The 27,891-nt window shown below is 38.9% G+C and overlaps 1 protein-coding gene across 2 annotated transcripts in view; it reads left to right on the forward strand.

Annotated features, from left to right (window-relative positions):
* Vps50 (VPS50 subunit of EARP/GARPII complex) overlaps positions 1 to 27,237 on the forward strand; it is a 130,444-nt gene extending 103,207 nt beyond the window's left edge. For both annotated transcript variants that reach the window (XM_087901847.1, XM_087901848.1), the window contains 8 exons: positions 286 to 407; positions 2,145 to 2,225; positions 16,747 to 16,895; positions 18,157 to 18,253; positions 18,716 to 18,874; positions 22,095 to 22,216; positions 23,619 to 23,808; positions 26,597 to 27,237. In XM_087901847.1, the coding sequence (XP_087757973.1) occupies positions 286 to 407; positions 2,145 to 2,225; positions 16,747 to 16,895; positions 18,157 to 18,253; positions 18,716 to 18,874; positions 22,095 to 22,216; positions 23,619 to 23,808; positions 26,597 to 26,716 (1,040 nt within the window). In that variant the 3' untranslated portion in view covers positions 26,717 to 27,237. The remainder of the gene's footprint in view (positions 1 to 285; positions 408 to 2,144; positions 2,226 to 16,746; positions 16,896 to 18,156; positions 18,254 to 18,715; positions 18,875 to 22,094; positions 22,217 to 23,618; positions 23,809 to 26,596) is intronic.
* The last annotated feature ends 654 nt before the right edge of the window (positions 27,238 to 27,891 follow it).

Genomic DNA, 27,891 nt, shown 5'->3' on the forward strand with positions numbered 1-27,891 from the left:
CTCTGCAGAAGAGTGAAGGAGTTCCATCAGAATTTGACAAGCAAGCAATCCAGTGTAACAGTAGGGAAACATGGCAGTAGGAGTGTTCTGAGTGCTGCCTTGGAGGACATTCCAGTGGGTTTTGGAGCTGTTTGAATTCCTGCCAACTACTAGAAATGCAACTCGCGTGACGAGAAATGCAGTATTTCACTATTTAAATTTTGATATGACATTCTTACTTTCAAGAATTATATAGTAACAATTTAATTTTGTTCTAATTAATCTTTGGTTCTCTTTTCTTTTCAGGGAAGTACATGCAGATGATGAACATTCTTAAGCCGATCGCCTTTGACGTTATCCATTTTATGTCCCAGCTATTTGATTATTACTTGTATGCAATATATACCTTTTTTGGTCGGAATGATTCAGTAAGTCAACTTTTGGAGAAAAAAAATTTCTTTTCAAATGTATTCATTTCCTCAAATTTGAAGTTTTTTATTCTGTATGTATACTTAATTTGTGTGTGTGTGTAAGTTTTATATTCTGTAAAACTGGGTAAAACTATCGAGAATTTTTCATCAGATATAGAATTGTTGTGAGATGTCTGTTTGAATGTGTGGTTTATACATTAATTTTAAGCTTTGATATGATAATTGCATATTGTTCACATCTTTGATGGAAAAAGTGAAACAGGCATTTCTAACCTTGATATATTTTGGCAATGAAAAATATTCAGGCTTCTTTATTTAAACCTGGATCTATGTGCAATTATTGCATAGTAATTGAGACAACTTTTTAATATTGGCTCACAACCTTAGCACAGATATTTATTAAGTAATTAGTTTTGCTAACTGGTCCATGTGCCTTCTTCAGAATTATGTCTCCTATACTTACCATACTAATGAGGGATGGGGAAGTGGGGAAAAATGCTCAGTTCATGACATGGAACAACTAGAATTCCTATGCTTCCCTTGTAGGGGGAAAAAGACATAGCTTATTTAGAAATTGTCATGACAGTAACTTATAGAATTACCTTAATTATATGACCCAGGAATTTCACTTTCAGAAATTTACCCAAGAAAATGAAAATTAATGTAACGGTCAAAGACTGGAATGCTCATGGTAGTATTAAACAGCAGCCCACACTGGTGCTCAGATGTTCAGTTAGAGATTGTGTTATGTTTATACTCTCAGATAGAATTAAACAACACAGAATACCAACAGTCTCACACCACAGATGAGACTTAAAGGCACACTAAGTTTTAAAAAGTCTACAAAAATAAAATTCATTCTAATTCTTTTCAGAAAAACCCAAACCATAGTGATACAGGGAGGTCAGAGGTTAAAGGTTGGTGGAGATAGGTGTATAACGTGTGGTGGCATTTTCAAGGGAAGAGAACTCTGCACCTTAGCTTAATTGCGTTGGTTGAAAGATCATCATGGTATTGGATATCACATACTTGCATTGACTGATATATAGTTCATATAAATTTTAAAAGGGGAGAGATGAATTAATGAAGTGTATAAAGCCTAAATAAATAAATCAACTCACATAGTGTGTCATCATCTGCTTTAGTTTGAGCCTTTTTATTCTTGTACTTTGGGTGGGAGGAAGTAAGAATAAAAATGTGTGCATGTTTGTATATGTTCACATAATCACACACTCATCATATCTATGATAGTGACATTGTATTTTATAGTTTACTACTAATAACATTTCAGTTTCTTGGGTCATAGAGGATGGTTTGATTTATTTTTTCCCCAAATACCTGTATGTATTTATTATCTTTAATTAAATTTAATTTCATCAATTCATCATATAATTTCATATGATTCATACAAGTGACTGACTAACTTCATGTTTCAACATTTAAGCGTTCTCATTTCTGGACTGTGGCATGGCATCTGTGAATGCTTTGACTTGTTTTGTAATTCAATGCTGTGAAATGTTTGATAGACCTAAGAGAACCTTCTTTCAGAAACAAAATCTTAACTTTTGTTACTAAGAATACTAACTTGTAGGAAAGAAGTTATGTTGGCATTTTAAAATTTTAAATTCTGGAAACCCGCAGAAGCTAAGTATCTGAGCTAATAAGCTCCACACTTCTTTAGTCTTCTGCAACAGTTCCTGCAGAGCTACATAATGTGGATTTCTTTATTTTCAGCTGGAATCCACAGGACTTGGCCTCAGTAGTAGCCGACTAAGAACAACGCTAAACAGAATACAAGAAAGCCTTATTGACCTGGTAAGTAATGAGCTGGAATTAATTCACTGTAGTTTTTGAAACAGATACTCATAAGTCAACTGTAATAAATGTGCATCTGTACACTCGTGGAGTGTCTGAGTTCTTCAGTGTTACTGGTTTTTAGTATCACAGAAAGTAGGAATCTGTTGGAATAGATTAATCTCTGATTGGGTAAAGACCGAAGATCTGTGTTCAGGGAATGTCAGACTTCACTTTATACTTGAAATTCAAGAGCAAAGTTTGGGTGTGATTTGCTTTGTGGCAGGAGCTACTGGTTCGTGACTGGTCTGTTAGATGGTGGCTTGAGTGGTTTAAGTTATACATTAATATAAAGGTGAGCCTCAGTGGTTTTTAGGCTGTCATAAACATTGAAAACTAGAAAGTAACTTTTTTCTTCTGATTGAAGTCACCGTGGTGAGAAACCACTTGCCAAGACTTCTGTCTGCTTCTACATCGATTCACCTCTTTTTAAACAAGTGTCCACATTCCTGTTTTTTTCATGTTGTATACATCACATGCATACTATTGTTATGGAGATTTTTATAAAGCAATGGTAATATATCTTTTAAGAAACAATAACTTAGTATGGTGTGGAGATGCATGCCTATGATCCCAGCCCTTGGAAGCTGAGTGAGGGCTATTGAGACTCTTTCTTGGAAAGTATTTAGGTGTGTACGTAATGAAATAGTAAAACAATGGAAGAAGAAAAATTGAAATGTTATCTTGCCAAACATTGTTATTGTATTATGATTTTGTCAGTATACAAAAGGAGCAATTCTTATCTCTTGTTCTTGAATTGTATATTTTATTGTTGTGGAGCGGCATTTAGACGAATGTGTTCTATGGTGTATAATTTCATGCTGGGCCCTGATGAATGCGGTGATGAAATGGAATGGACAGTGCTAAGATAGTGCTTTGAGCAGTGAGGGAGTCTCTGATGATCGCTGCTGCAGTAGAAGACATAACTAGTGTCTACTTTTGGGGGATAATTTGGTCCCACATATCTATATCTTGAAGTATTTGTAGGTCATTGGTTACAGGATTCCATATATACCACCTACGTTCATATCCCTTACGTAAAAATAGCATTATATGTGTATATAACCTACACATAGCTATGTACTGTATATCATGTCTATATTACTTATATACCTAGCACAATATAAATGTTTTATAAATGGTAGTATGTGTGTCTTTAGAAATAATGACATTCAGTACAGGTGTGTGTTCTACCCCTTAAGTATTTTTGAACTGTGATTAGCTGAATGCATAGGCACAGACCTGTGGATGTGGAGGGCTGACAGCGTAACTGTAGTATTGCACTTACCTGGACTTCTGGAAGTGTGCATAGACTATCCTAGGGTCTTTGTATCCTGGACTTCTGGAAGTGCGCATAGACTATCCTAGGGTCTTTGTATCCTGGACTTCTGGAAGTGTGCATAGACTATCCTAGGGTCTTTGTATCCTGGTTTAAGCTTGACTTCTTTAGGTTTTGCAGTTTATTAATCTTTAATCTTCATTTTCAGATAATGCCTCCTTTTTGACCTAGCATTTATTTCCTTCCTTCCTTTCTTCTAACCTGCTTCCCTTTGTTTTTGAAAATCCATTAGCTTTTGACTACTTTGATACTTTCCCATGTTTCATTATGCATTCTCTTTGTCTTTGAATAGTGGCTATCAAATCTTATTCTATGTAGATCTTAGGACTCAACTAAAATTTTTCTTTTTTCTGATAGAATGTCTCAAAATCAGTGGTGGTTTGAACATCATCATTAAAATTATTCTGGTATTTCTCTATCGTTCCTGTTTGTTACTAGACTATGATTGCCAAACTATAGTTTTGGATTTGACCCTTAAGGCATGGCTTTATGCTTCAGGTTTTGCCATAAGGTGTATTATGGGATCACACAAAAAGCAGACAATGGTCCCACGCTACTCAGCTTCCGGACACTAAATTGCTCTTGACAATTGCCTAACTCTTGTGGGGATAACTGGGTGAATTTGTGTCCCCAAGTGGTGAAATTGTCAAATTCACAGTCTTATTTCAAAAACCACTATGCTTTCCTTTCTTCCTTCCTATTTTTTGAGCACATTTCTTTCTAAGCTTGTGTTGTTTTATCTTTGGTTGCACCTTATTCTGCTGCTATTTCCGTCAGCCGTTGTGACTCCTTAGGTACTGGATAGCTTCTGTGGCAATGGTCTGGCTTTTCAGGCCATAGCCTGACAGAAATTCTGTTCCCAGAGGCACCGGCTCTGTCATTGATGCTAATGGCCGCTTTAACTAACCTCTATCTTTCTATTTATATATAAGACTTGAGATCCATAGGCTGGGGTGAAAACCTGCTAGCTCAGAAAGGCTGAGTAGCGAGTAGCTAACCTTCTCTCCTTGCTGATGTCTCCTGAAAGGGCCGTTCTTCTGCTCTGGAGAAAGAAAAAACCTACAAGAAAAGAGCCTGGCGGTGTGGTGTCTTTAATCCCAGCCTTTGGCAGGCAGATGCAGGGCCAGCTTAGTCTACAAGAGCAAGTTCCAGAACAGCTAGGACTGTTAGAGAAACCCTGTCTCGAAAAACAAGCAACAATCAAACACACACACACAAACCAAAACCAGAAATAGCTGTACCACTCGAAGACCCTCCCTACTCCTTCTGGTGTGTTTCTCTCTCTTCCAGATGCCCTCTGGTGCTCTGTGATTACTTTCTGTCAACCAGTTGGTAACTCAACCTCCTAACATAAGGATAATTTTATTTAATTAATGCAAATGCCAGTTCACAGTATGATTTATCCCCCAACAAACATGTCTCAACTTTAAGTGTCAGCCTTACCATCTCTCAACAGCAGACTGACTGTAGGGTATGAAAACCACCAAGCCAGCATTTGTTCTTCAGCTGCTAAGGATTGATTGAGAATGCTCTGTTCCCACTTCGGTAGAGCGCTCACTAGAATACAATCAAAGTTTTCAAGACAGTTTATATTTGTTTCTGAGTGTTTTTTTTTCTCTCCCTGTTAGTGTTTATATTTATCTTTGCACTGATAAGCCTTGATTTAATGTTTTAGAAAATCTGGTTTGCAATTTACTATACCTCAATCTAAGATTGCTTTAAGTTAGCATATAAACTTTAATTCACTTCCATGGTGACAGAAAACACAATGGAGTCACTACATTGTTTGGATAGGCAAGTAATAAATAGCTTAATCCATATGGAACTAAGTAGACATACTTTTTATTACATTACTCTTACATGTCAGTTAAAACCTTTGACTTTTTTAGTTTTATTTCTCTATATGTATCTTCTGATTTTCACTTTTAAGTTATAAATGGCAAATGAAACCATTTTGATCCTTAAAAATGCTTCCTGAAGTAACTTATCATACGAATTCAGTTTAAATTTTAGAAAATGTTTTTTACATCAAGGGAAAGTCCTAATAGAGGGAAAGTACATGAGGAAGCAGCAGGTGCTGTTGATGTCCTGCCAGAAATAAGTCTTTAGTCTCCTGTTTAGTGACTGTCTTAGTCACTGTGCTAATGCTGTTAAGAGACACCATTTCCAAGGTAACTCTTACAAAAGAAAGCATTTAATTGGGACATCCTCACAGTTATAGAAGTTTACTCCATTATCATTATGGTAGGGAGCATGGTGTCAGGGAGCATGGCAGCAGGAGGCATGGGGCTGAAGAAATAGCTGAGAGCTACATCTTGACCCACAAGTCAGGAAGAACATGCAGAGAGACAGAGGGGGAGGACAGAGAGAGTCAGAGAGACAGATACTGGCATAGGCTTTTGAAAACTGAGTCCCCCCACCCCTTGTGATACACTTCCTCCAAGGCCACACCTCCTAATCCTTCCAATCCTAGCAAAGAGTTCCACTCCGCGGCATTCACATAAGAGCTTATGAGAGCCGTTCTTATTTAAACCACCACAGCAATGATAACTAAATTGCTTAAAACTTTTGGTCCACTTTCAGTGTTTGCTTGAGACAGGGTCTTGCTGTTAGCCCAGGCTAGTCCCAGACTAGTGATCTAGTCTTCAGCCTCTTAAATCTGAGATTACAGGTGTGCAGTACGACATGCAGCTTAAACATTGTTTTAAAGATTAAAAACATTATTTTCAACTTGCCCAGAAAATCTTTTCATTTAAGTTCTTTTTATAGTAGTGGGGTAATGGCAGCAAATAAGAAAAAAATCTGCTTTATGCTCCTCTGCTCATTGGGCTGCCATAAGCTGCTGCCCCAGTGCATGGTAAACACTCCATTCATTTGTATCAGCCTGACATGTTTTGGGGCCGATGAGTGCAGTTAGTATAATTTCTTTTATGTAAACTCAGTATAAACAAATAATTTCCAGAACTTGATGCCTAATACATCATCATTAACAGGAGCAATGGAAAATGCTTGCATAAAACCCTTTCAGGCAGCAATTCCAGTGCTCTTTGAATTTATCTGTGGGTGCTTTGTAACTGAATGGTGATGTTGTTGGGTTTTCTTTTAGTCTAGCCCACGTTGGAATGCCAAATCGTTGTGTGATTTTTTTTTTTTACCCCTTTGGGGACCCACCACCAAGCTCCCAAATAAATCACACACAGTCATATTTTTTCCTATAAATGCCCACCTTAGATTGGCTTGTTCTTTTTTCTTAATTTATTAAAAACTTTCACTTCTTTCCCACCTCCCTTTTCCCTCTCCCTCACCTCCTCCCCCTCCTGTTCCAGTCCTAAAAGCAGTCAGGGTTCCCTGCCCCATGGGAAGTCCAGGGTCCTCCCCCCTCCATCCAGGTCTAGAAAGGTGAGCATCCAAACAAACCAGGCTCCCACAAAGCCAGTCCATGCAGTAGAATCCAAACCCAGTGCCATTGTCCTTGGCTTCTCAGTTAGCCCTCATTGTCAGCAACTTTCAGAGTGTCCAGTTTGATCACATGCCCCATCAGTCCCAGTCCAGCTGTCCTTGGTGAGCTTCCATTAGATCAGTCCCACCGTCTCAGTGGGTGGATGCACCCCTCGTGGTCCTGACTTCCTTGCTCATGTTCTCCCTCCTTCTGCTCCTCATTTGGACCTTGGGAGCTCAGTCCAGTGCTCCAGTGTGGGTCTCTGTCTCTATCTCCATCCATCGCCAGATGAAGGTTCTATGGTGATATGCAAGATATTCATCAGTGTGGCTATGGGACAAGGCCAGTTCAGGCACCCTCTGCTCTGCTGCCCAAGGAACAAGCTGAGGACATCTCCTTGGACCTGGAAACCCCTCTAAAGTCAAGTCTCTTGCAAACCCTAAAATGACTCCCTTAATTAAGATATTTACTTCCCTGCTCCCATAACTAGCCTTCCTCCATCCCATCAAGCTCTCCCCAATTCTCCCCTTCTCCCTTCTCTATACCCATCTCCCCTTACACCTACCCCACCGCTCACCCCGACTGCACTTAACTTTTGCCTGGCAATCTTGTCTACTTCCAAATTCCAGGAGGATAACTATATGATTTTCTTAGGGTTCACCTTCTGATTTAGCTTCTCTACAATCACGAATTATAGGCTAAATGTCTTTTAATTATGACTAGAATCCACTTATGAGTGAGTACATACCATGTTTATCTTTTTAGGTCTGGGTTACCTCACTCAGTGAAGGGTTATTTATTTCCATCCATCTGCATGCAAAATTCAAGATGTCATTGTTTTTTACCGCTGAGTAAAATTCTAAAATGTATATGTTCCACACCTTCTGTAACCATTCTTCTATTGAGGGGCACCTAGGTTGTTTCCAGGTTCTGGCTATTACAAATAGTGCTGCTATGAACATAGTTGAACAAATGCTTTTGTAGTATGATTGGGCATCTCTTGGGTTTATTACCCAGAGTGGAATTGCTGGGTCCTGAGGGAGGTTGACTCCCAGTTTCCTGAGAAACCATCACACTGATTTCCACAGTGACTGCACAAGTTTGCATTCCCACCAACAATGGATGAGTGTTCCCCTCACTCCACATCCTCTCCAGTATAGGCTATCATTGGTGTTTTTGATTTTAGCTATTCTGACAGGTGTAAGATGGTATCTCAAAGTTGTTTTTTTTTGGGGGGGTAGGTCTCCCTCCATACTCATTACTATTGATTTAGACACATCTTTTTCTTTCTTTATGATTTCTAAAGAATTTTTAAAAAGCCAAAAGATATATGGGAAAATGAAAATGTGTGTTCTAATTGGACTGATTAGATCATGAGAGAAAGTACTGTAGGTATTTTATTTTTTTTTATTTTTTGTATCTTTTTTTTAAAAGTTTATTAATTTATAAAAGTTTCCATTTCCGCCCCTCCTCCCAACACCCTCCCACTCCCCCCACTCCCTCTCCTCCTCCCTCTCCATTCCTAAGAGCAGTCAGCGTTTCCTGCCCTGTGGGAAGTTCCTCCCCCCTCCCTCCAGGTCTAGGAAGGTGAGTGTCCAGACAGACTGGATCCCAAAAATCCAATATATGCAGAAGAAACAAGTCCCAGTGTCATTTTCAATGGCTTTACAGAAAGACCCCATGGCCGCCACATTCGGAGAATCCAGCCACATTCAGAGAATCTGGTTGGATCACATGCTCGTTCAGACCCAGTCCAACTGGTCTTGGTGAGCTCTCATTAGATCAGTCCCCTTGTATCAGTGAGTGAACGCACTCCTCATGGTCCTGCCTTTCTTGTTCATGTTCTCGTTCCTTCTGCTCCTCATTTAGACCTTGGGGGCTCAGTCCAGTGCTCCAATGTGGGTCTCTGTCTCAATCTCCATCCATCAACGGGTGAAGGTTCCCTCTGGTCTTGCCTTCTTTGTTCATGTTCTCTTTCCTTCTGCTTCTCGTTTGGACCTAAGGAGTTAAGTCCAGTGTTCCAATGTGGATCTCTGTCTCTATCTCCATCCATCGCCAGATGAAGGTTCTATGGTGATATACAAAATATTCATCAGTATGGTTATGGGCCAAGGCCGATTCAGGGACCCTCTCCTCTGTCCAGAGAACAATCTGGGGATCTCTCCTTGGACCTGGGATCCCCTTTATAATCAAGTCTCTTGTAAACCCTAAAATGACTCCCTTAGTTGAGATATATTCTTCCCTGATCCCATATCCATCCTTCCTCCCCCCCCACCCCAATCACCCGAGCTTTCCCCATTCCTCCCCTACTCCCTTCTCTCTAACCCTCTCCCCTTCCAACAACCCTACTCCCACCCCCCCCCCCATGCACCCGAGGTTGCCTGGGACTCTTGTCTACTTCCAATCTCCAGGAGGATAACTACATGATTTTCTTCAGGTTCACCTTCTTATTTAGCTTCTCTAGGATCACAAATAAAAGGCTCAAAAACCTTTAATTATGGCTAGAATCCACATATGAGTGAATACATACCATATTCCTCTTTTTGGGTCTGGGTTACCTCACTCAGTAAAGCGTTTTCTATGTCCATCCATTTGCATGCAAAATTCAAGATGTCATTGTTTTTTACCGCTGAGTAAGACTCTAATGTATATATGTTCCACACCTTTTTTAACCATTCTTCTATTGAGGGGCACCTAGGTTGTTTCCAGGTTCTGGCTATTACAAATAGTGCTGCTATGAACATAGTTGAACAATTGCTTTTGTGGTATGATAGGGCATCTCTTGGGTATATTCCCAAGAGTGTAATTACTGGGTCTTGAGGGAAGTTGACTCTCAGTTTCCTGACAAACCGCCACATTGATTTCCACAGTGGCTGCACAAATTTGCATTCCCACCAACAATGGATGAGTGTTCCCCTCACTCCACATCCTCTCCAGCATAGGCTATCATTGGTGTTTTTGACTTTAGCTAATCTGACCGGTGTAAAATGGTATCTCAAAGTTGTCTTGATTTGCATTTCCGTGATCGCTAAGGATGTTGAACATGACCTTAAGTGTCTTTTGGCCATTCGAAGTTCTTCTGTTGAGAATTCTCTGTTCAGATCAGCACCCCATTTTTTAATTGGGTTAATTAGAGTTTTAGTGTCTAGTTTCTTGAGTTCTTTGTATATTTTGGAGATCAGACCTTTGTCTGATGAGGGGTTGGTGAAGATCTTCCAGTCAGAAGGTAGCCTTTTTGTCTTACTGGCAGTGTCCTTTGCTTTACAGAAGCTTCTCAGTTTCAGTAGGTCCCATTTATTCATTGATTCTCTTATTGTCTGTGCTACTGAAGTTCTACCTAGGAAGTGGTCTCCTGTGCCCATGTCTTGTTGACTACTTCCTACTTTCTATTCTATCAGGTTCAATGTGGTCAGATTAATATTGAGGTCTTTAATCCATTTGGACTTGAGTTTTGTGCATGGTGATAGATATGGGTCTATTTTCATTCTTCTACAGGTTGACATCCAGTTATGCCAGCACCATTTGTTAAAGATGCTTTCTTTCTTCCATTGTATAATTTTATCTCCTTTGTTGAAAATCAGGTGTTCATAGGTTTGTGGGTTAATATGTGGGTCTTCGATTCGATTCCACTGGTCAACATCTCTGTTTTTGTGCCAATACCAAGCAGTTTTCATTACTGTAGCTCTGTAATAGAGTTTGAAGTCAGGGATGGTAATGCCTCCAGAAGTACTTTTATTGTATATGATTGTTTTGGGTATCTTGGGTTTTTTGTTATTCCATATACACTTGATTATTGTTCTCTCAAGGTCTGTGAACAATTTCGCTAGGATTTTGATGGGAATTGCATTGATTCTTTAGATTTCTTTTGGTAGAATTGCCATTTTTGCTATGTTGATCCTCCCAATCCAAGAGCATGGGAGATCCTTCCATTTTCTGGTATCCTCTTCAATTTCTTTCTTCAAAACCTTAAAGTTCTTGTCAAATAAATCTTTCACTTCCTTTGTTAGAGTTACCCCAAGATACTTTATGCTATTTGTGGCTATCGTGAAAGGTGATGTTTCTCTGATTTCCCTCTCTGCGTCTTTGTTCTTTGTGTATAGGAGGGCAACTGATTTTTTGGAGTTGATCTTGTATCCTGCCACAGTACTAAAGGAGTAGGAGGTCTTTGGTAGAGTTTTTGGGGTCGCTTATGTACACTATCATATCATCTGCAAATAATAAAAGTTTGATTTCTTCCTTTCCAATTTCAATCCCCTTGACCTCTTTATGCTGTCTTATTGCTATTGCTACAACTTCAAGCACTATATTGAAGAGGTATGGAGAGAGTGGACAGCCTTGTCTTGTTCCGGATTTTAGTGGGATGGCTTTGAGTTTCTCTCCATTTAATTTAATGTTAGCTGTCGGCTTGCTGTATATTGCCTTTATTATATGTAGGAATGAACCTTGTATCCCTAATCTCTCCAAGACCTTTATCATAAAGGGGTGTTGTATTTTGTCAAATGCTTTCTCAGCATCTAATGAAATGATCATATTTTTTTTCCTTCAGTTTATTTATATGATGGATTACGTTAATAGATTTTGGTATGTTGACCCAGCCTTGCCTTTCTGGGATGAAGCCTACTTGATCATAATGTATAATTTTTTGGATGTGTTCTTGAATTCTGTTTGCCAGTATTTTATTGAGATTTTTTTTGCATCGATGTTCATGAGTGTGTAATTCTCTTTCTTGATTAAGTCTTTGTGTGGTTTTGGTATCAGTGTGACTGTAGCTTCATAAGTGGAGTTAGGCAATGACTCTTCTGTTTCAATTTTGTGAAACACATTAAGGTGTATAGGTATTAGCTCCTGTTGGAAGTTCTGGTGGAATTCTGCATTTAAACCATCTGCTAGTAGATTTTTTCTTTTGGTAGGGAGGTTTCTGATGACAGCTTCTATTTCCTCGCGACTTACAGGTCTATTTAAATTGCTCACCTTGTCTTGACTTCATTATGGTATCTAAAAAAGTGTCCATTTCTTTCACATTTTCCAATTTTGTGGCATACAGGCTTTTGTAGTAAGATCTAATGATTCTCTGAATTTCCTCTGTATCTGTGGTTATGTCCCCCTTTTCATTTCTGATCTTGTTAATTTGCGTGTTCTCTCTCTGCCGTTGATTAGTTTGGATAGGAGTTTGTCAATCTTGTTGATTTTTCTCCAGGAACCAACTTTTTGTTTCATTGATTCTTTGGATTGTTTTCTGTGTTTCTATTTTGTTGATTTCAGCCCTTAATTTGATTATTTCCAGTCTTCTACTCCTCCTGGGTGAGTCTGTTGTTTTTTTTTTTTTTCTAGAGCTTTCAGGTATGCTGTTATGTCTCTAATGTGTGCTTTCTCCATTTTCTTTATGTGGGCACTTAGTGCTATGAACTTTCCTCTTAGCACTGCTTTCACAGTGTCCCATTGGTTTGGGCATGTTGTGTCTTTATTTTCATTGAATTCAAGGAAGACTTTAATTTCTTTCTTTATTACTTCCTTGACCCAGGGATGTTTCAGTAGTTGACTGTTCAGTTTCCATGAGTACAAGCTTTCTGGGGTTAGAATTGTTGTTGAATTCTAACTTTATTCCATGGTGATCTGATAATACACAGGTGATTACTACAATTTCTTTATATCTATGGATGTTTACTTTGTTACCAATTATGTGATCAGTTTTTGAGAAGGTTCCATGAGATGCTGAGAAGAAGGTAAATTCTTTTCTGTTTTGGTGGAATGTTCTATAGATGTCAGTGAGGTCCATTTGGTTCATTACAACTGTTAGTTCTCTTATTTCTCTGTTAAGTTTCTGTCTGGTTGACCTGTCCATTGGTGAGAGAGGAGTGTTGAAATCACCCACTATTAGAGTGTGGGGTTTGATGTATGTTCTGAGTACTAGTAATGTTTCTTTTACATAAGTGGGTGCTTTTATATTAGGGGCATAGATATTCAGGATTGAGACTTCCTCCTGATGAATTGTTCCTGATATGAGTATTAAGTGTCTATCTCCATCTCTTCTGATTGATTTTAGTTTGAAATTAATTTTCTTAGATATTAGTATGGCCACACCCACTTGTTTCTCTGGTCCGTTTGATTGCAAAGCCTTTTCCCAACCCTTTACTCTGAGATAGTGTCTGTCTTTGTGTTTGAGGTGTGTTTCTTATTGGCAGCAGAATGTTGGATCCTGATTTCGTATCCATTCTCTTAACCTGTGCCTTTTTTATAGGTTAATTGAGTTCATTGATATTAAGTGATATTAATGACCAGTGGTTGTTAACAACGGTTATTTTTCCTGGTGATAGTTTTTGTGTGTTTCCCTTCTTTGAGTTGTGCTGGTGGAGGGTTGTCAGATGCTTGTGTTATGATGGGTGTTGTTGGCTTCCTTGGTTTGTGATTTTCCTTCTCGTATTTTCTGTAAGGCTGGGTTTGTAACTACGTATTGTTTAAATCTGTTTTTGTCCTGGAATATCTTGTTTTTTCCATCGGTGGTGAATGCAAGCTTTGCTGGATATAGTAGTCTGAACTTGCATCCATGGTCTCTTAGAGTCTGCAGCACATCTATCCAGGACCTTCTGGCTTTCATGGTTTCCATTGAGAAGTCAGGTGTAATTCTGATAGGTTTCCCTTTATATGTTACTTGACCTTTTTCCCTTGCAGCTCTTAGTATTTGTTCTTTATTCTGTATGTTTTGTGTTTTGATTATTATATGGCGAGGGGATGCTTTTATTTTTATTCAGTCTATTTGATGTTCTGTATGCTTCTTGTACCTTCATAGGAATATTCTTTTTTAGGTTGGGAAAGGTTTCGTCTATAATTTTGTTAAATATATTTTCTGTATATCTGTAAATCTTCTGCTTCTTCTACGCCTATTATTCTCCGGTTTGGTCTTTTCACGGTGTCCCAGATTTCCTGTATGTTTGTGTTAAGAATTTTTAAAATTTGTTTTGTTCTTTATTCAGTGAGTTTATTTTCTTTATAGTATCTTCAGTGTCTGAGATTCTTTCCTCTATCTCTTGTTCTGTTGGTATTACTTGTCTCTGTAGTTCCTGTTCGTTTACCCAAATTTTCCATATCCAGCATTCCCTCGCTTTGTGTTTTCTTCATTGCTTCCATTTCATTTTTCAAGTCTTGAACTGTTTCCCTGACCTGTTTGATTGCTTTTTCTTGGTTTTCTTGGTTATCTTTGAGAGATTTATTCATTTAATCTACCTTTTTGTTTGTCATCTCCATTTCTTTATGGCAGATTTTCACCTCCTGTTTAAGGTCCTCTATTATTTTCATAATGTTCTGTTTAAAGTCGATTTCTTCTATTTCTTCTGGAGTAGGGTGTTCAATTCTTCTTGTTGCATGATCCCTAGATTCTGGTGATGTCATGTTGCCTTTCAGGTGTTGGAGGGATTCTTGCATTGACACCTGCCCATCTCTTCCTTCAAATGCAGCCAGGAGAGTCTTGGCGTCTTGGTCTAATCTTTGCTGTGACTGACTCTGGGTGGATCTCCTCAGTGCCGGAGCAGGAACTGTTCCCTGTTCCCTCTGGGTGGGTAGCCTCAGTGCAGGAGCAGGAACTCTTCCTGGGCCAAGGACCTTGGAGACAATAGGGCAGGCTCGTGGGGATGGGCAGGGAAGTGTGAAACAAAGAAGCCCCTGCAGCAGGAGCTTAAAGGGGCCCAGTGCTTCTTTCCTGGATGTTCTGCCCCGCCCCAGGATGGCACCCACTCAAGGGTCTGAAAGGTTGTCCTCAGGACAGGGACAGGACTCTTGGAGGTCGAAGGACCCCGCAGACTGCTTGGCTTGTTTTTAGCCAGCTTCCTTAATTTAAATTGTCCCATCTACCTTTTGCCTCTGAGCTTTTACCTCTTCTTCTGTATCTTACTTTTCACTCTTACTCCGTGGCTGGCTTGGTGGCTAAGTGGCTGTCCCCTTGCATCCTCCTCTCCTTGTTTAAACCTCTTGCTCTTATCTCCTGACAGATTTCTCCTTCAGTTTATCCTCTCCCTGCCAGCCCTGCCAATCCTTTCTCCTGCCTCACTTTTGGCTGTTCAGGTATTTTTAGACCATCAGATGTTTTAGACAGGCAAAGAATCACAGCTTCACAGAGTTGAACAAATGCAACCTAATCAAAAGCAACACATTTTTCATCATTAAACTAATGGAACCCACTTTAAAATAATACTCCACAACAGATGACACTAACACATTTGTGTTGATGAGACCAAGGAAGCAGTTAGGCAAGCATTTTAGCTCCTCCTCACAGTGCTTTGCAATTGTTCATTTATACAGCATATGTTCTATTAAACTATTCTGAATTTCTCTTCTAGGAGCTTTTTCAAGATGTAATAGATGCATGCTATTGCCAAGTCATTGCTAGAAAAGGTACTATAAGCCAGACAAAGGTTATGATTAATTAATACCAGTAACATTGGTGGGTATTATTTGTGAGCCAGGGAGTTCTTTTTAATGCAATTGTAATGTTACTCCCTTGACATCCCCTCAAAAGTACTAAGTGAAATGATCTATCTTTGACATTGAATGTTATGACTACCTAAGTGACTGGTGTGAGGACAGTATTCTCAGCGACAGTTTTTCGTGATTGTCTCATAAAGCTTGTCTACCCAGATGTAACTCTGTTCAACTATTTGGAGTGATAAGAATCCAGGAGAGCCAACTTCTGGTCTCCAGCTACTCCAGGCTGCCAGTCAAGCACTCCCCAGCTAAGCTCTCAAGGCACTTCCCCTCTAGATTGCTTATGATATGCGGTGTATTTCTCTGATGTTGAGGAATGTGTGTAGCTTGTACACCGCTTACTCTGCCTGGCACCTGAGTGCTGGTGAAGATCAGTTAGTAACGAGGAGAAGACTGCTAGTGAGCATGGTGTCAGGTGAAAGTGAAAAGAATTTGAAACCTGAGTGTTTTCCTGAGCACAGATGAACTGTGTCAGTGCTTAGGCTCCAGCGCTGTTTGTCTGTCTTCTGGACAGGGCTGAGGAGTGCAGCATGTCCATTGCCATCCCTTACCTAGATCCACACTGACCATCTTTGTTCTCATAACAGTCTGAACCAGATGTGTACAGTGCTGTTAGTTTGGTTTAGGTTTATAAATGCATTCTAGTCCTACCTTCTTGAGATTGTGCAAAGATTACTTTGGTTAAGTCTTGATTTTGAAGTGATTAATGCATCACAATGTTATCTTTGGTTCTTTTCGTTTGTTTGTTTTTGTTTTTTTGAGACAGGGTTTCTCTGTGTAGCTGTGGTGCCTGTCCTAGATCTAGCTCTTGTAGACCAGGCTGGCCTCGAACTCATAGAGATCCACATACCTCTGCCTCCCAATCGCTGGGATTAAAGGTGTGTGCCACCACCACCCAGTGTTATCTTTGGTTCTTAAGGATCAGTCCTTCATCTTCCAGATTTTGAGAGATAATTCTGTGTGAAGCAGCTGTTAGCTAATGAAGATTCCCCGCATTGACTCACTTTAGGCCATGTGCATATGGTGCCATGCATTTAAATTTAGTATAAAAAGGACAGTTCCAATAGTTGCAAAGCATAAGAAGAAAGAAGGGCTGAAGCTAAGTATGTATCCGATGCGTGTTTGTGCCTGTGAGTGTGCTCTCTGTGTCACCATTGTTAGAGCCGTGCTTTAGTTTATGGCTTGCTGAGACTGCTGTTTCAGGTGCTGTGTGTGTATTGCCTTTCTAGGAGGTTTCAACTGATCCTACTGCCACACTCACAGCAGCAGAAGAAAGAAAGGAGAAGGTACCCAGCCCACACCTCAATCAACTAGTGATTTTGACATCTGGGGATACATTATATGGGTTGGCAGAGAGAGTGGTAGCCACAGAATCCTTGTAAGTTGTTGAAAGCAGTTGCTTTGCCATAACTATTTAAGGAAAATTATAAAAAGTAAGCCTTGTGTAATTATACTTATTGCTATATAATACTACTACTCCTAAACCACTTAACCACTTAAGCATTGTTGTGAAATATGTTAGCATAAACTACTAATTGATTATTTTAATTGCATGGTTGGGTGTGTGGGTGTGTGTATTTATGTTCATGTGTATGGAAGCTTTCATGTTTGTGCAAGTATATGTCTTCGTACATATGAGTGCCAGATAATTATCTGCGGTATTACTCTTCTGATGCTGCTGCTTTTGACACAGGATTTCTCATTAGCATCAAGGAGAAGAGTGAGCCCCAGGGATCCACCTGCCTTTGCCTCACCAGACTGAGATTACAGTGCACCATCACCCCTATCCTTATATGGTTAGCTTTAATCACATAAATGAATGTAATTAAATATGTTACATTTTGATAGTTAATAGATGATCTTGTTAAGTCAAACTTTAAATAGTGAATGATATATTTCTATTTCTCCCTTGGCCATAGAATCTGTGGTACCTATCATTGTTATTGTTACATAGAACTCATTTTTGGCATCAGCAAGAATGCCTCTTGATCTTTCTAAACCCCCAAGTTAATTCAGTTAAAGCATATAACTTGTTCTATAAGGTGCATCCCAGTATAAGGTAAATATTCTCTCATACATAACAGAAATCAAAGGAGAGCAATATTCAGTGTTAGTGTATCTATAGGCAACAATCCAGGTGTACTTACCGCCTGTCACACCTGCATCCAGAATAGATGTGTCTGCCTATACTGAGCCTGTGTGTTGTGTGTTAGGAATGTTTGGTTATTTAAGACAAGTATTCCTTTTGAATCTCTTGAGTTTGAGTCTTTTGTGTATATTTATTTATTGAGTGGAATCTTTAAAAGAAATTCTCTAAAAGACAAGTCATGAACTGGAGAGTTGGCCCAGTGATTAAGAACACTTGTTGCTTTTGCGGAGGATCCGGCTTTAATTCCCAGCATTAAATTCCCAACATCCCACATGGTGGCTCAAAATCATCCATAACCCCAGTCCCAAGGGATCCGATGCCAAAATGCTTCTTCCACTTACTGATAAATGAGCATCTGCTGCTGTGTGGTGTTAAAGAACGTGAAAGCAGTTTTCAGTTGGCTTTTGATCTTAACAGACTCACTACACAGCAGCAGTGACTGGTTCTGAAGCCTGTGATTGCTTATGCCGTGGTTATTTATTCTCTTTAGGGTGTTCCTGGCTGAACAGTTTGAGTTTCTTCAGCCACACTTGGATGCTGTGATGCCTGCAGCCAAAAAGCCCTTTCTTCAGCAGTTTTATTCTCAGGTCAGTGACGATGTGATCTGTTATTTCAACTGGGAACGAGGTAGAGCTGCCACCATCATTTCGGTTGATAGTTTTATCATGAGAGATTGAGTTCCAGGGGAGCTGAATAAAATATCTTTCTATTTATGTATGGCTTCCTATGGTAAATAAACATCTTAGTAAACATTACAAATTTTAGTCTGGAGAGAGAGAGAGCGCGCAAGAGATAGATGATAGAAAGGCGGTATCCCTAGTGGTGGGGGTGGGGCAGTGAGTGAGTGTGGAATCCCAAACTAAGGTAACAGGAGGAGAGGGGAAGTGGAAAGAAGGCCTTTATCTCATGGTAAGATATTTTCTGAATTGAAATCTGCAAATGTATAATTTATATTTTTGTATATAGAACATACTAGGAAAGGACAAAACATTCTTTTTAGGTGTAGCACTTTTAGAAGTAATTGCTTTTGTTTCTGTGTAACTTTCCAGACTGTCTCAACTGCCAGTGAACTACGCAAACCCATTTACTGGATTGTGGCTGGTAAAGCTATTGATTATGAACAGATGCTTCTCCTCATGACTAATGTGAAATGGGATGTCAAAGAGATCATGTCACAACACAATATATATGTAGATGCATTGCTGAAGGCAAGTGCTCTGGGAACTGTCCTTGCTGTAGATCACTGTAAGAGACATGGGCTCTAAAATGTGGGGTTCTATTTGGTTGATACTCATTTCTGGGATGGGGGCATAGAGTTGAATTGAGGTACACAGACTGAATTTTGTGCCTGTTTTGAGTTGTGATACTTACAGATTTGTGGTTTTGTGGGGTTTTTGTTGGTGTTATTTTAATTTTGCTCCCTCGTTTCTAACGTTGAATTAGTTTGAATGTTGCATGCTATGGATGACTTCCTGATAGGACCCCAGTAGCCACAGATCTAAACCTAAGGTGTTTTTACGTAGTCATTTCTACAGCTCCATGTGTATTTTTTTGACAAGGTCATGTTCCTCACTTTAGGTTTGGTTTTCACATTCCTTTTGCAAGGTCTTCTGTGATATTCTCTGTGTGAATGATACCTGCTTTTTAAGTTCCCTAACGAGAGTTGCAGTTCACTTTTTTTCACTTGTAAACCAGGTGATATTTATGACCACTTGACTTGTACTCACCTGATAGAAATCTGCCGGTGTAGTTGTTCATTAAGGAGCTTGTGTGACTTTGAGGAATAGCCCTGTCAGTGGAGGTAAGAGCTGAGTGGAGGCAGTTACTATCCAGTGGTGTCTATGTGAACAAAGCAAAACCACCAAAGAGGAGTATAGGAAGTAGGTGGGAGGTGCCACTTGACTGTCCTGGTCATAGGAGTCTAATAATGAAACAAAGAAAAGGAATATCTAATAAAGAGTGTCTGGGAAAAGCAACTTTCAGAAATACTTCATTTTCCTTTTTGTCAACATAGAGGAGTTGACCTGTAGAGTCCTGGTTTTTATCTCATTTATAATCATTCTTAGTAGCTGGCATACCTGAGAACCAGTGAAGCCATAGTTTGGAACATAGGTTAGGTAGGGTTTATTTGCCATGCCTAACCATCACTTATGATGCTCCTCTGCAGGGCTAGCAGGTTGTCTCCAGACAGACTCAAAGGCTATGCTTAGTGTATCTTGGAGTGCTATTGGGATCTGAGTGGTGAATGACAGGTGTGGAGCTTCTGCTTTTGCTTTCCTGGAATTGAGAGATTCCTGTTTTTGCAATCTCAATTGCCACTTTTAATTGGAATGTAAAAATTAAATGCAGTTTTTAAATAATGATGTCTGCTCATTTCAAAACAAGTTGGCAATTTTATTTTTATGTCATGTTTTCTTGGTTTATTGAGGCAGGTAAGTGCTTTTTGGTATTGTGTTGTGTTGTATTTGTCAGAATCCAGATGCCTAGAAAGTACAGTGTCACGGCTCATACAGATTATTGCCTGTGGGCTGGGGCTGATTCCCACCAATCTCATTCCTGTTGTGTGCCCATGTGATGGAAAGGGGCGGAGCAGCTGCCAGGGCGTCTCTGTCCTCATGCTCAGTGACTTTTCAAAGACCCCACTTCCAACACTGTCATTCTGGGGATTGGGTTTTCAGAAGATGAACGTGAGGTAACAAAACTTTGGAACCATTGTCCATGCCAAATATCAGACCCAGGGGATAAAGGAAAAGACTTCTGTGCTCAGGAAGTACAATGCTGGAAGGCACTGCTTGCTCTCACATCTTAATGCCTTGAAAAATGATTATTCTGAAGAAAAGCCAATATTATTCAGATTATTTATCTGAATCCATCCTTTTTAGTGGCCCATGGCCATCTTTAAATGTACAGGTTAACTTTCTGATACTTTCTGTTCTTTGTGTTACTTTCCTGAATTTAAATTGTGCAAGAACAAAAGCTGATGTTCTTGTTCTCATGTAATCCTGAGTAAAATGCAGTAGTTTGTTTAACAAGTCATACTCGTGAACACTAAACTTAGCAATAAATAGTAAGTTTGTGTATTAAACCTATAGCTTTCTAAAGTAAAATATTAATAAAAGTTACCAAAGTATGACTTGAAATCCAGAGTGGTTTTACTATAGCAAATGCATGAATAAATGCCACAGTCAGTGCTGCTCTTCTGTGAGGGAGCAATTACTTATTTAGCTTTGATTTTAAAAAGTAAGTTTAGTGAATTGGAGATACATTTCTTTTTAAAAATAATTAAAAGCAATGAACTTAAAAAATAAATCACCAAGAAAAGTTATTATTTGAGAAGTAGCCAAGAAGCAGTGAGTGGTGCAGCCATCATGTGTGCAGCTCACCTGACCTGATCCAGGTGATTTCCTCCTATGTCTCATTAGGACTTGTGATTGCAGGTTGGTCTCAACTTGCTAAACATTATGTCATTTCTCTGTTCAGAAAAGTTGCACCTTAATCCTTCTTAAGTTTATGTGAAATACGTTGCCAGGGAAGAGCCAGTGGCCTTCCCTCTGTGTTGTGAGCATTTGGCTGACAGCAGCCCATAGCCGTCCACGGAAAGATGAATACTTACTGCTATTGTAAGGCCGCTCATGTGTCCTAAATTAGTTTTTTATGTTTTCATTATTGATATAATCTTGTTGTGAAAGTTAAGACAATAAAAATGCTTAGTTTTTTCTTTAACCAATAAAAATATTTAATGTTGGTTTTCTTTTGTACTGAAGTTTTGTGACTATGACATAACTTTCAAATCATTTTGTATATATGTAATAGTGTATTTAATGTTAAATAATGATTATGGAAGAAAACCGTTAATTAGTTACTCTTAAGGGAATGTAAATACTGACAAGCTTCAAATAATTAATTTTGAGTTGAAAGTTTATTAAAATAAATTTAAAAATTATGTTTCTTCAAATTAAGTCAGTCAGGTTTTTTAGTCCACAGTAGACAATCAAAAATTTTTGACATGTAAAAATATTTAATTATAATTAAAATTGTTTAGTCAAGCATATTTCTTCTTAGATAAATGTGACATGTTCTGTGCTATAGTGTAGTCTATGTGCTTTCTGAAAATGTTTATTTACTTATTGCGTGTGTGTGAGAGCGAAAGAGATCTGCATGGCATGAGGTCAGAAGATGGCTGTGTTCCTGACTGTATTCTGCAACAAGGGCCTTTACCTATGGAGCCATTTTGCCAGCCCTGATTATATTTTTAAAAACTTTTACACTAAATCCAATTTGCCTATGTCATTAATTCCCACCCATCCCCGTTTTGGCTTCATTTAGTTAAAGTCTATGTCTTTGGATCTTTTTATTTTTTTAAATAATTTTTTTTGTGGGGAAATATTGTGGCATTAAAATTATAGCCATGACTTTTGTTCCCCTTAGGAATTTGAGCAGTTTAACAAGCAGTTAAATGAAGTTTCTAAGAGAGTTCGGATACCCTTGCCTGTCTCAAATATACTTTGGGAACATTGTATACGGTTAGCTAACAGGACTATTGTCGAAGGGTAAGTTTCAAGAAAGCATTGTTTCTTTAATGTACTTTATGAATGACATGTATGGTTACTAATAAATGGAAAGCATAGATGGAGATAATGATCAGTAGGTTACATGCTTGAGACCAACTTTGAGAGGGAACCATAGCTTACACTGTGCCTATCTCTTGTGGGTTATTTTGTTGATTTTGATATTGGGCTAAGATAAGCAATACAGAACCACTAGATTATCTGAAAATAAAACTGACAATTATTATCTAATAAGTTTTATGAGTATTTATAACATTTACTGAATATTATTTACTGAGCCAAAGATTTCACAGATTTTGTTGGTAAATCCTGACTTGCCTGTGTTTGTAATTATTACTGGCTCACAGCGTTCAGATGCAAAGAGAGCTCCTGAACTCTTGGTGTTCTCATGGCAAAGTCTGTCTTCAGATTGCCGGTGTCATTGCTCATTCCTGTCTTCGTCTTCCATGGACTCCTAGTTTGTACATGGTAGCATAGAAGAAAATGTGCTCAATATGCAAACAGCTATTTCAAAGACCGTGTACACAGTGAATTTTATACCATCTTTCATCTGATTTCTCTTTCTTTGTGTCTCGTTGTGAAAAGAATATCTTAGAAAGTGGGAAAGTCATGGAGATGACCTATTAGAAGCATAGTACTTTGTGAAAGATGGCCATGTCAACAGCCACAGCTTAGAAGTATTAGAAATAAATTTGTTTAAATAAAAAATGATAAATATATGTTAAACTTCCACATAAGGCACATTATTTAAAAAATAAACCACAAAAATCCATTGATTATTAAATAATATAAGCTATGATTTTTCTGGTCATTTTTTAAAAGGAAATGGTTCATTTCCTAACATTGAATATATCACTGATTTAGGAGTAGTAAAATATTGTACTGTGGAATTATATATATATGTCATTATTAGGCATCCACCTTAAAATCTAGTATTTCAGTAGTGAGGTGTATCAGAATATATCCATGAATCATTTTATTATGGAAAATATGAATAGTGTTGATGGAAGAATTCTATCATCTGTTCCTTTTTCATTGAATTGCTACAATACTGAAGTGTTTTCTAACCTGAATATGACTTTGGAGTATCTGAACAGTTTTAAGAATAATTTTTGGTAGCCAGAGTACCTGATTGAGTCTATTTGTCTTTCAGACAGTTGTGTTAACTGAATGCAGAAAACTAGTCCATAGACCAAAAGAGAACCTTTGAGCGACTTACTTTCTTTATTTTGCAAGTGAGGAAGTAAAGAATAGATGGGAATAATACTACAGACTAAATAGATAGGTAAAGGACTAGCAGGGGCACAGCCCATTCCTGGGACACAAGACTGTACTATTTTTCTCAGCATCTCATCACTTGCTATCTTATTGTTGTGTCTCTTAGATACGCCAATGTCAAGAAGTGCAGTAATGAGGGTCGTGCCTTGATGCAATTGGATTTTCAACAATTTTTAACGAAACTTGAAAAACTAACTGATATTAGACCCATTCCTGATAAAGAGTTTGTGGAAACATATATAAAAGCATACTACCTAACTGAGAACGACATGGAGCGCTGGATCAAAGAGCATAGGGTGAGTGGGGGTCAGCGTGTGCTCTTTTCCGTGTGCTTCTCTTGTCTGGTGTGTTGTGTAACTCAGAATCATGAGGTCAATACGAAGAAGCACTACTTAGGTGGCTTTCTCCACATTCACAGTAGCTATGAGATGGCTTACCTTGTCACATTCTTCCTGTTGATCCTAGAATTAGAATGTGAGCCATGGGTTTCCCATTCTGTATCACAGGAAGAGACTGAAGGCGATTTGTATCAAAATAAATTGAGTGTAGCAACATTGAAATGATTCATAAGCTGTAGAACCTAAGTTTTGTACTCTTAAACAGTGAAATCCTCATCATGGTATGAATGATTTGAAAATATTAATACATATGGCTACACTCTTACAAAGCATTAGATTTTGCCTTTAAAGTAGATTTGATTGATTTTCTTCAGTTATTTAGAATGCTAAAATTCTACACCTTAAACACGCGCGCGCGCGCACACACACACACACACACACACACAAACATTCTCAGCAGAGTGCAGTCTGTCTAACCCTTGGATCATTTATCCAGATAGACAGTGTTTGAAGGGGTCTTGAGGAGAGCGTGGAGTTTTAAAATTAGCTGCAACCAAGCAGGAATATCCTAATTTCAGGACCAACCTTGGTTTTACAGTGAGTTTAGGACCAACTTTGTCTACATAAGGTTCTGTCTCCAAGAGAACAAAATAAAAGCAACCAAACTAAACTTACAAAAAGAAGAAAGAAGGGGCGGGGGGAGGAAAGAAAACCACCAAATCTTAATGCTTGTAGTAACTTCAGTGTTCACTTGGGCATTAAAAATGGGTAATAGCTGAGTAACGTTTTATGTAAAAGGAACGGCGGGCTGCTTTCCCGCCTGGATCCCGGCTAGCTGTACCCGAAATAATTACACAGAAACTGTATTCTTTGAAACACTGCCAGGCCCGTTAGCTCTAGCCTCTTATTGGCTAATTCTTACATATTGATTCAACCCATTTCTAATAGTCTATATGCCACCACGAGGTCATGGCTTACCAGGAGGATTCTAACCTGCGTCTGTCTTGGAGAGGAGAGTCATGGCGGCTGCCTCACTGCCTTCTTCCTCCCAGAATTCTGTTCTGTCTTCCCCCATCTACCTATGTTCTGACCTATCAGGCCAGGCAGTTTTCTTTATTAATTAACCAATAAAAGCAACAGATAGATAGAAGACTCTCCTACATCAGTTTTATTCATTTGGGTAAGGAAATGAGTTATCACTTGTATTTAACTTATTTGACTTACCTTTTTGAGTTTTAACATTGTACAAAGATGAAATGAACCTTAGTATGATTTTTATAAATGTCTAGTGTTGGGGAAAGAGTTGAGATGTACATGCTATTTTTAAGGACTTTTTGATAAATTAGCCAGAATTGAGAAAAACCTCAGGACTCGTCTTCCTCCTGATATTTGAGCACCAGAATATTCACCCTTTATCTATAGGCTGCTGTGAGTTCACGTACTCAGCAGAGTGAGCTGCCAGTGCTCAGTGTTGGTGCTGAGGGAGGGCTGTGAGGGTGTCCAGACCTAAGGAAAGATGCAGAGCACCACTCTTAGGTGTCTATTACGTGATGCAGAAATGATGTCCCCTTTAGGGTTTATTCTTTTAATATAGTAAGTCAGCTTTGCAGCTTAGTGCTGTAGAAGTTTAACTGACAGTATTTGCAGTTCAGTGACATTTTTCAGCACAGCAGGGAATATTCTACAGGTTCTGAACCGAACAGTGGGGAGCTTCTAAAACTGCTCATCACCAGAGCAAGTCCAGTGATGATGGATACTGAATGCTGAGCAGACAGAAGATGCTTTGTTAGGTGGTGCCAGGCACTTAAATGAAGCCATCTGCTGGGTTTAGAAGGATCTCTTCCTTTTAGCGTGCTGCTCTCTTCAGCAGCGCCTTCCGTACAAGGAGGCTTTCTGTTCTCTTAGAAGGTGAAAGTGCACAATTGTCCCTCCCTGTCTTAATGCCTATTCCCGAAGAACAATTTACCCATCCTCCCAGTGAGCTGGTGGACACCTAAACTAGATAGGTATGGACAGTGAAAGATATTTAGTATTCATTTTACTAATTGCCTGATAGTTGTAATATGAGCAGTTGTAAAGAGTGACTTGGGCTGCAGAGATGACTCAGCAGTTAGAGCAGTTTTATTGCTTCTGCAGATTTGACTCCCAGCACCTACGTGGTGGCTGACAACTTCGGTAACTCAAGTGTGGGAATCCAGTACCCTCTTCTGATCTCTGCAGACACCAAACTCGTGTACATATACATATATAAAGACAAAATACTTATATACATAAAAATAAAATAAATAAATCCTTCACATCTTCTAGGGTGTCTTTCTGATTCATTGCCTTGTTTTTATGTCATAAAGGAATCGTTGTTATGTTGGAGATTTTTAACTGAAGTGTAAAATGTAGAGTGCATTTTAAAAATTGAAATGGCAATATATTTTGATAACTTAAAGACTACCACAGAAACAGGTATGAAGTCTGTGTGGGCTTTACAGAGATAAATAGCACATTTCATCACTTTGTAGTATTTGAACAGATTCTATGCTGCCAGCCTCCAGTATATTCTGCCCCAGCTCCCCGCCTGTACAGCACAGTAGACACTTTGCCTTTATGTTCCAGCTATAATGTTTACTGCTCACCCTGGCTTACAGTGCTCAGAACCATCCAGTGGCATCAGATACCTGCCTGCTCACCTGCTGTATTGATCAGATGAATCTGTACATTGAGTGCTAAACTTGGATTTTCTTTCTTTGGGCAGGAATATTCAACAAAGCAGCTGACCAACCTGGTGAATGTATGCCTGGGATCTCATATCAATAAAAAAGCAAGACAAAAGCTCCTTGCAGCTATAGATGATACAGACAGGCCGAAAAGATAATGAGCAGAACTCTGTTTCCTCAGAGGCGTTGGTCTTCTCTCAGCCTGTAGACATGAAAGACAGTTCTTCTTGCACTCCTGACAATTCTTTGCTAAGAAAACTTGGACAATGTTCTTTTGAACTGGAAAATAGAAAATACTCAAGTGTATATGGTGTACTTAAGTGACTTGATATGCTTCAGTCTCTTCAAAATTTGCTCTATTTGTTGTAACCTTTTCCTGAAAGTTATCTTTCTGTCAAAATTATTATTATGTGGCTACAATTATTCACTTTATAGAAGTACATATGAGAAGGAGCAGTGACTAGTGTGTCTGTAGAGGGGTCTTAATAAGCATGAGAGGGCGAATGAACAATACTTCCTAATTATGAGCTTTGCATGAGAATTTTAAAAGATGTGTAAGTAAAGCAGTTGAAAATCACTATGTTCTCTATTTTTAACTGTCAGAGCTTCTGCCGGAGTTAATTTGGTTATAACAGTGATTATAAATGATGAGATTTAATAAATGTCACCCTCAATGATCGATTGTGTGAGCTGTACTCTGGTGTTTCCACCTGGCGGGAAGGTTTCAGGAAGCAGGAATGTGATGTTTTTAGTGTGCTATTATTTTAGTTCCCTAGAATCCCAGAACACCTGGTGGGAGGTCATTTCATTGCATGTGCTTTTCCCAGGCATGGGGAGCAGATTAAACAAGCGTTACAAATTTCCATATCTTTTTGTGAAATAATATACAAGCTTTGCTGTCTCTGAATTCAACTTTTAGGGCAGCAAAAACTGGGATGAATGGCTGAAGTTAAAACTGGTGTTAGTCATACATATGCCTTCCTTAAGTATTTGTTTGGTAACCAGGTGTGAAATCTTTCAGTGTATCAGTGTGGAGCTTCAGAACCCAACTAATTACTGTATGATGCTGCTCTGAACTGTTGGAGTTGTGCACCTCCTGATAATTGAGTCGGTATCAAATGTGTGTTCTTTCTGACCTGGAATAGCAGTTACCTGAGCTGGGTGGTGTTGGGGCAGGGATGACTGTGTAGGATCTGTGACATTAGTGGCCCCCAGGACCCTGAGGAACTTCATTAGAAATTGGCCTTTTGTCTACTGAGTCTGAGGGGATGAGGTGAAGAACAATGGTTGCCATGTGGTTGGGCATGGAACTGATAAGAAAGTGGCCACTCAT

The sequence above is a fragment of the Myodes glareolus genome, chromosome 25 (assembly GCF_982192425.1).
Source record: "Myodes glareolus chromosome 25, mMyoGla1.1, whole genome shotgun sequence".
Lineage (NCBI taxonomy): Eukaryota > Metazoa > Chordata > Mammalia > Rodentia > Cricetidae > Myodes > Myodes glareolus.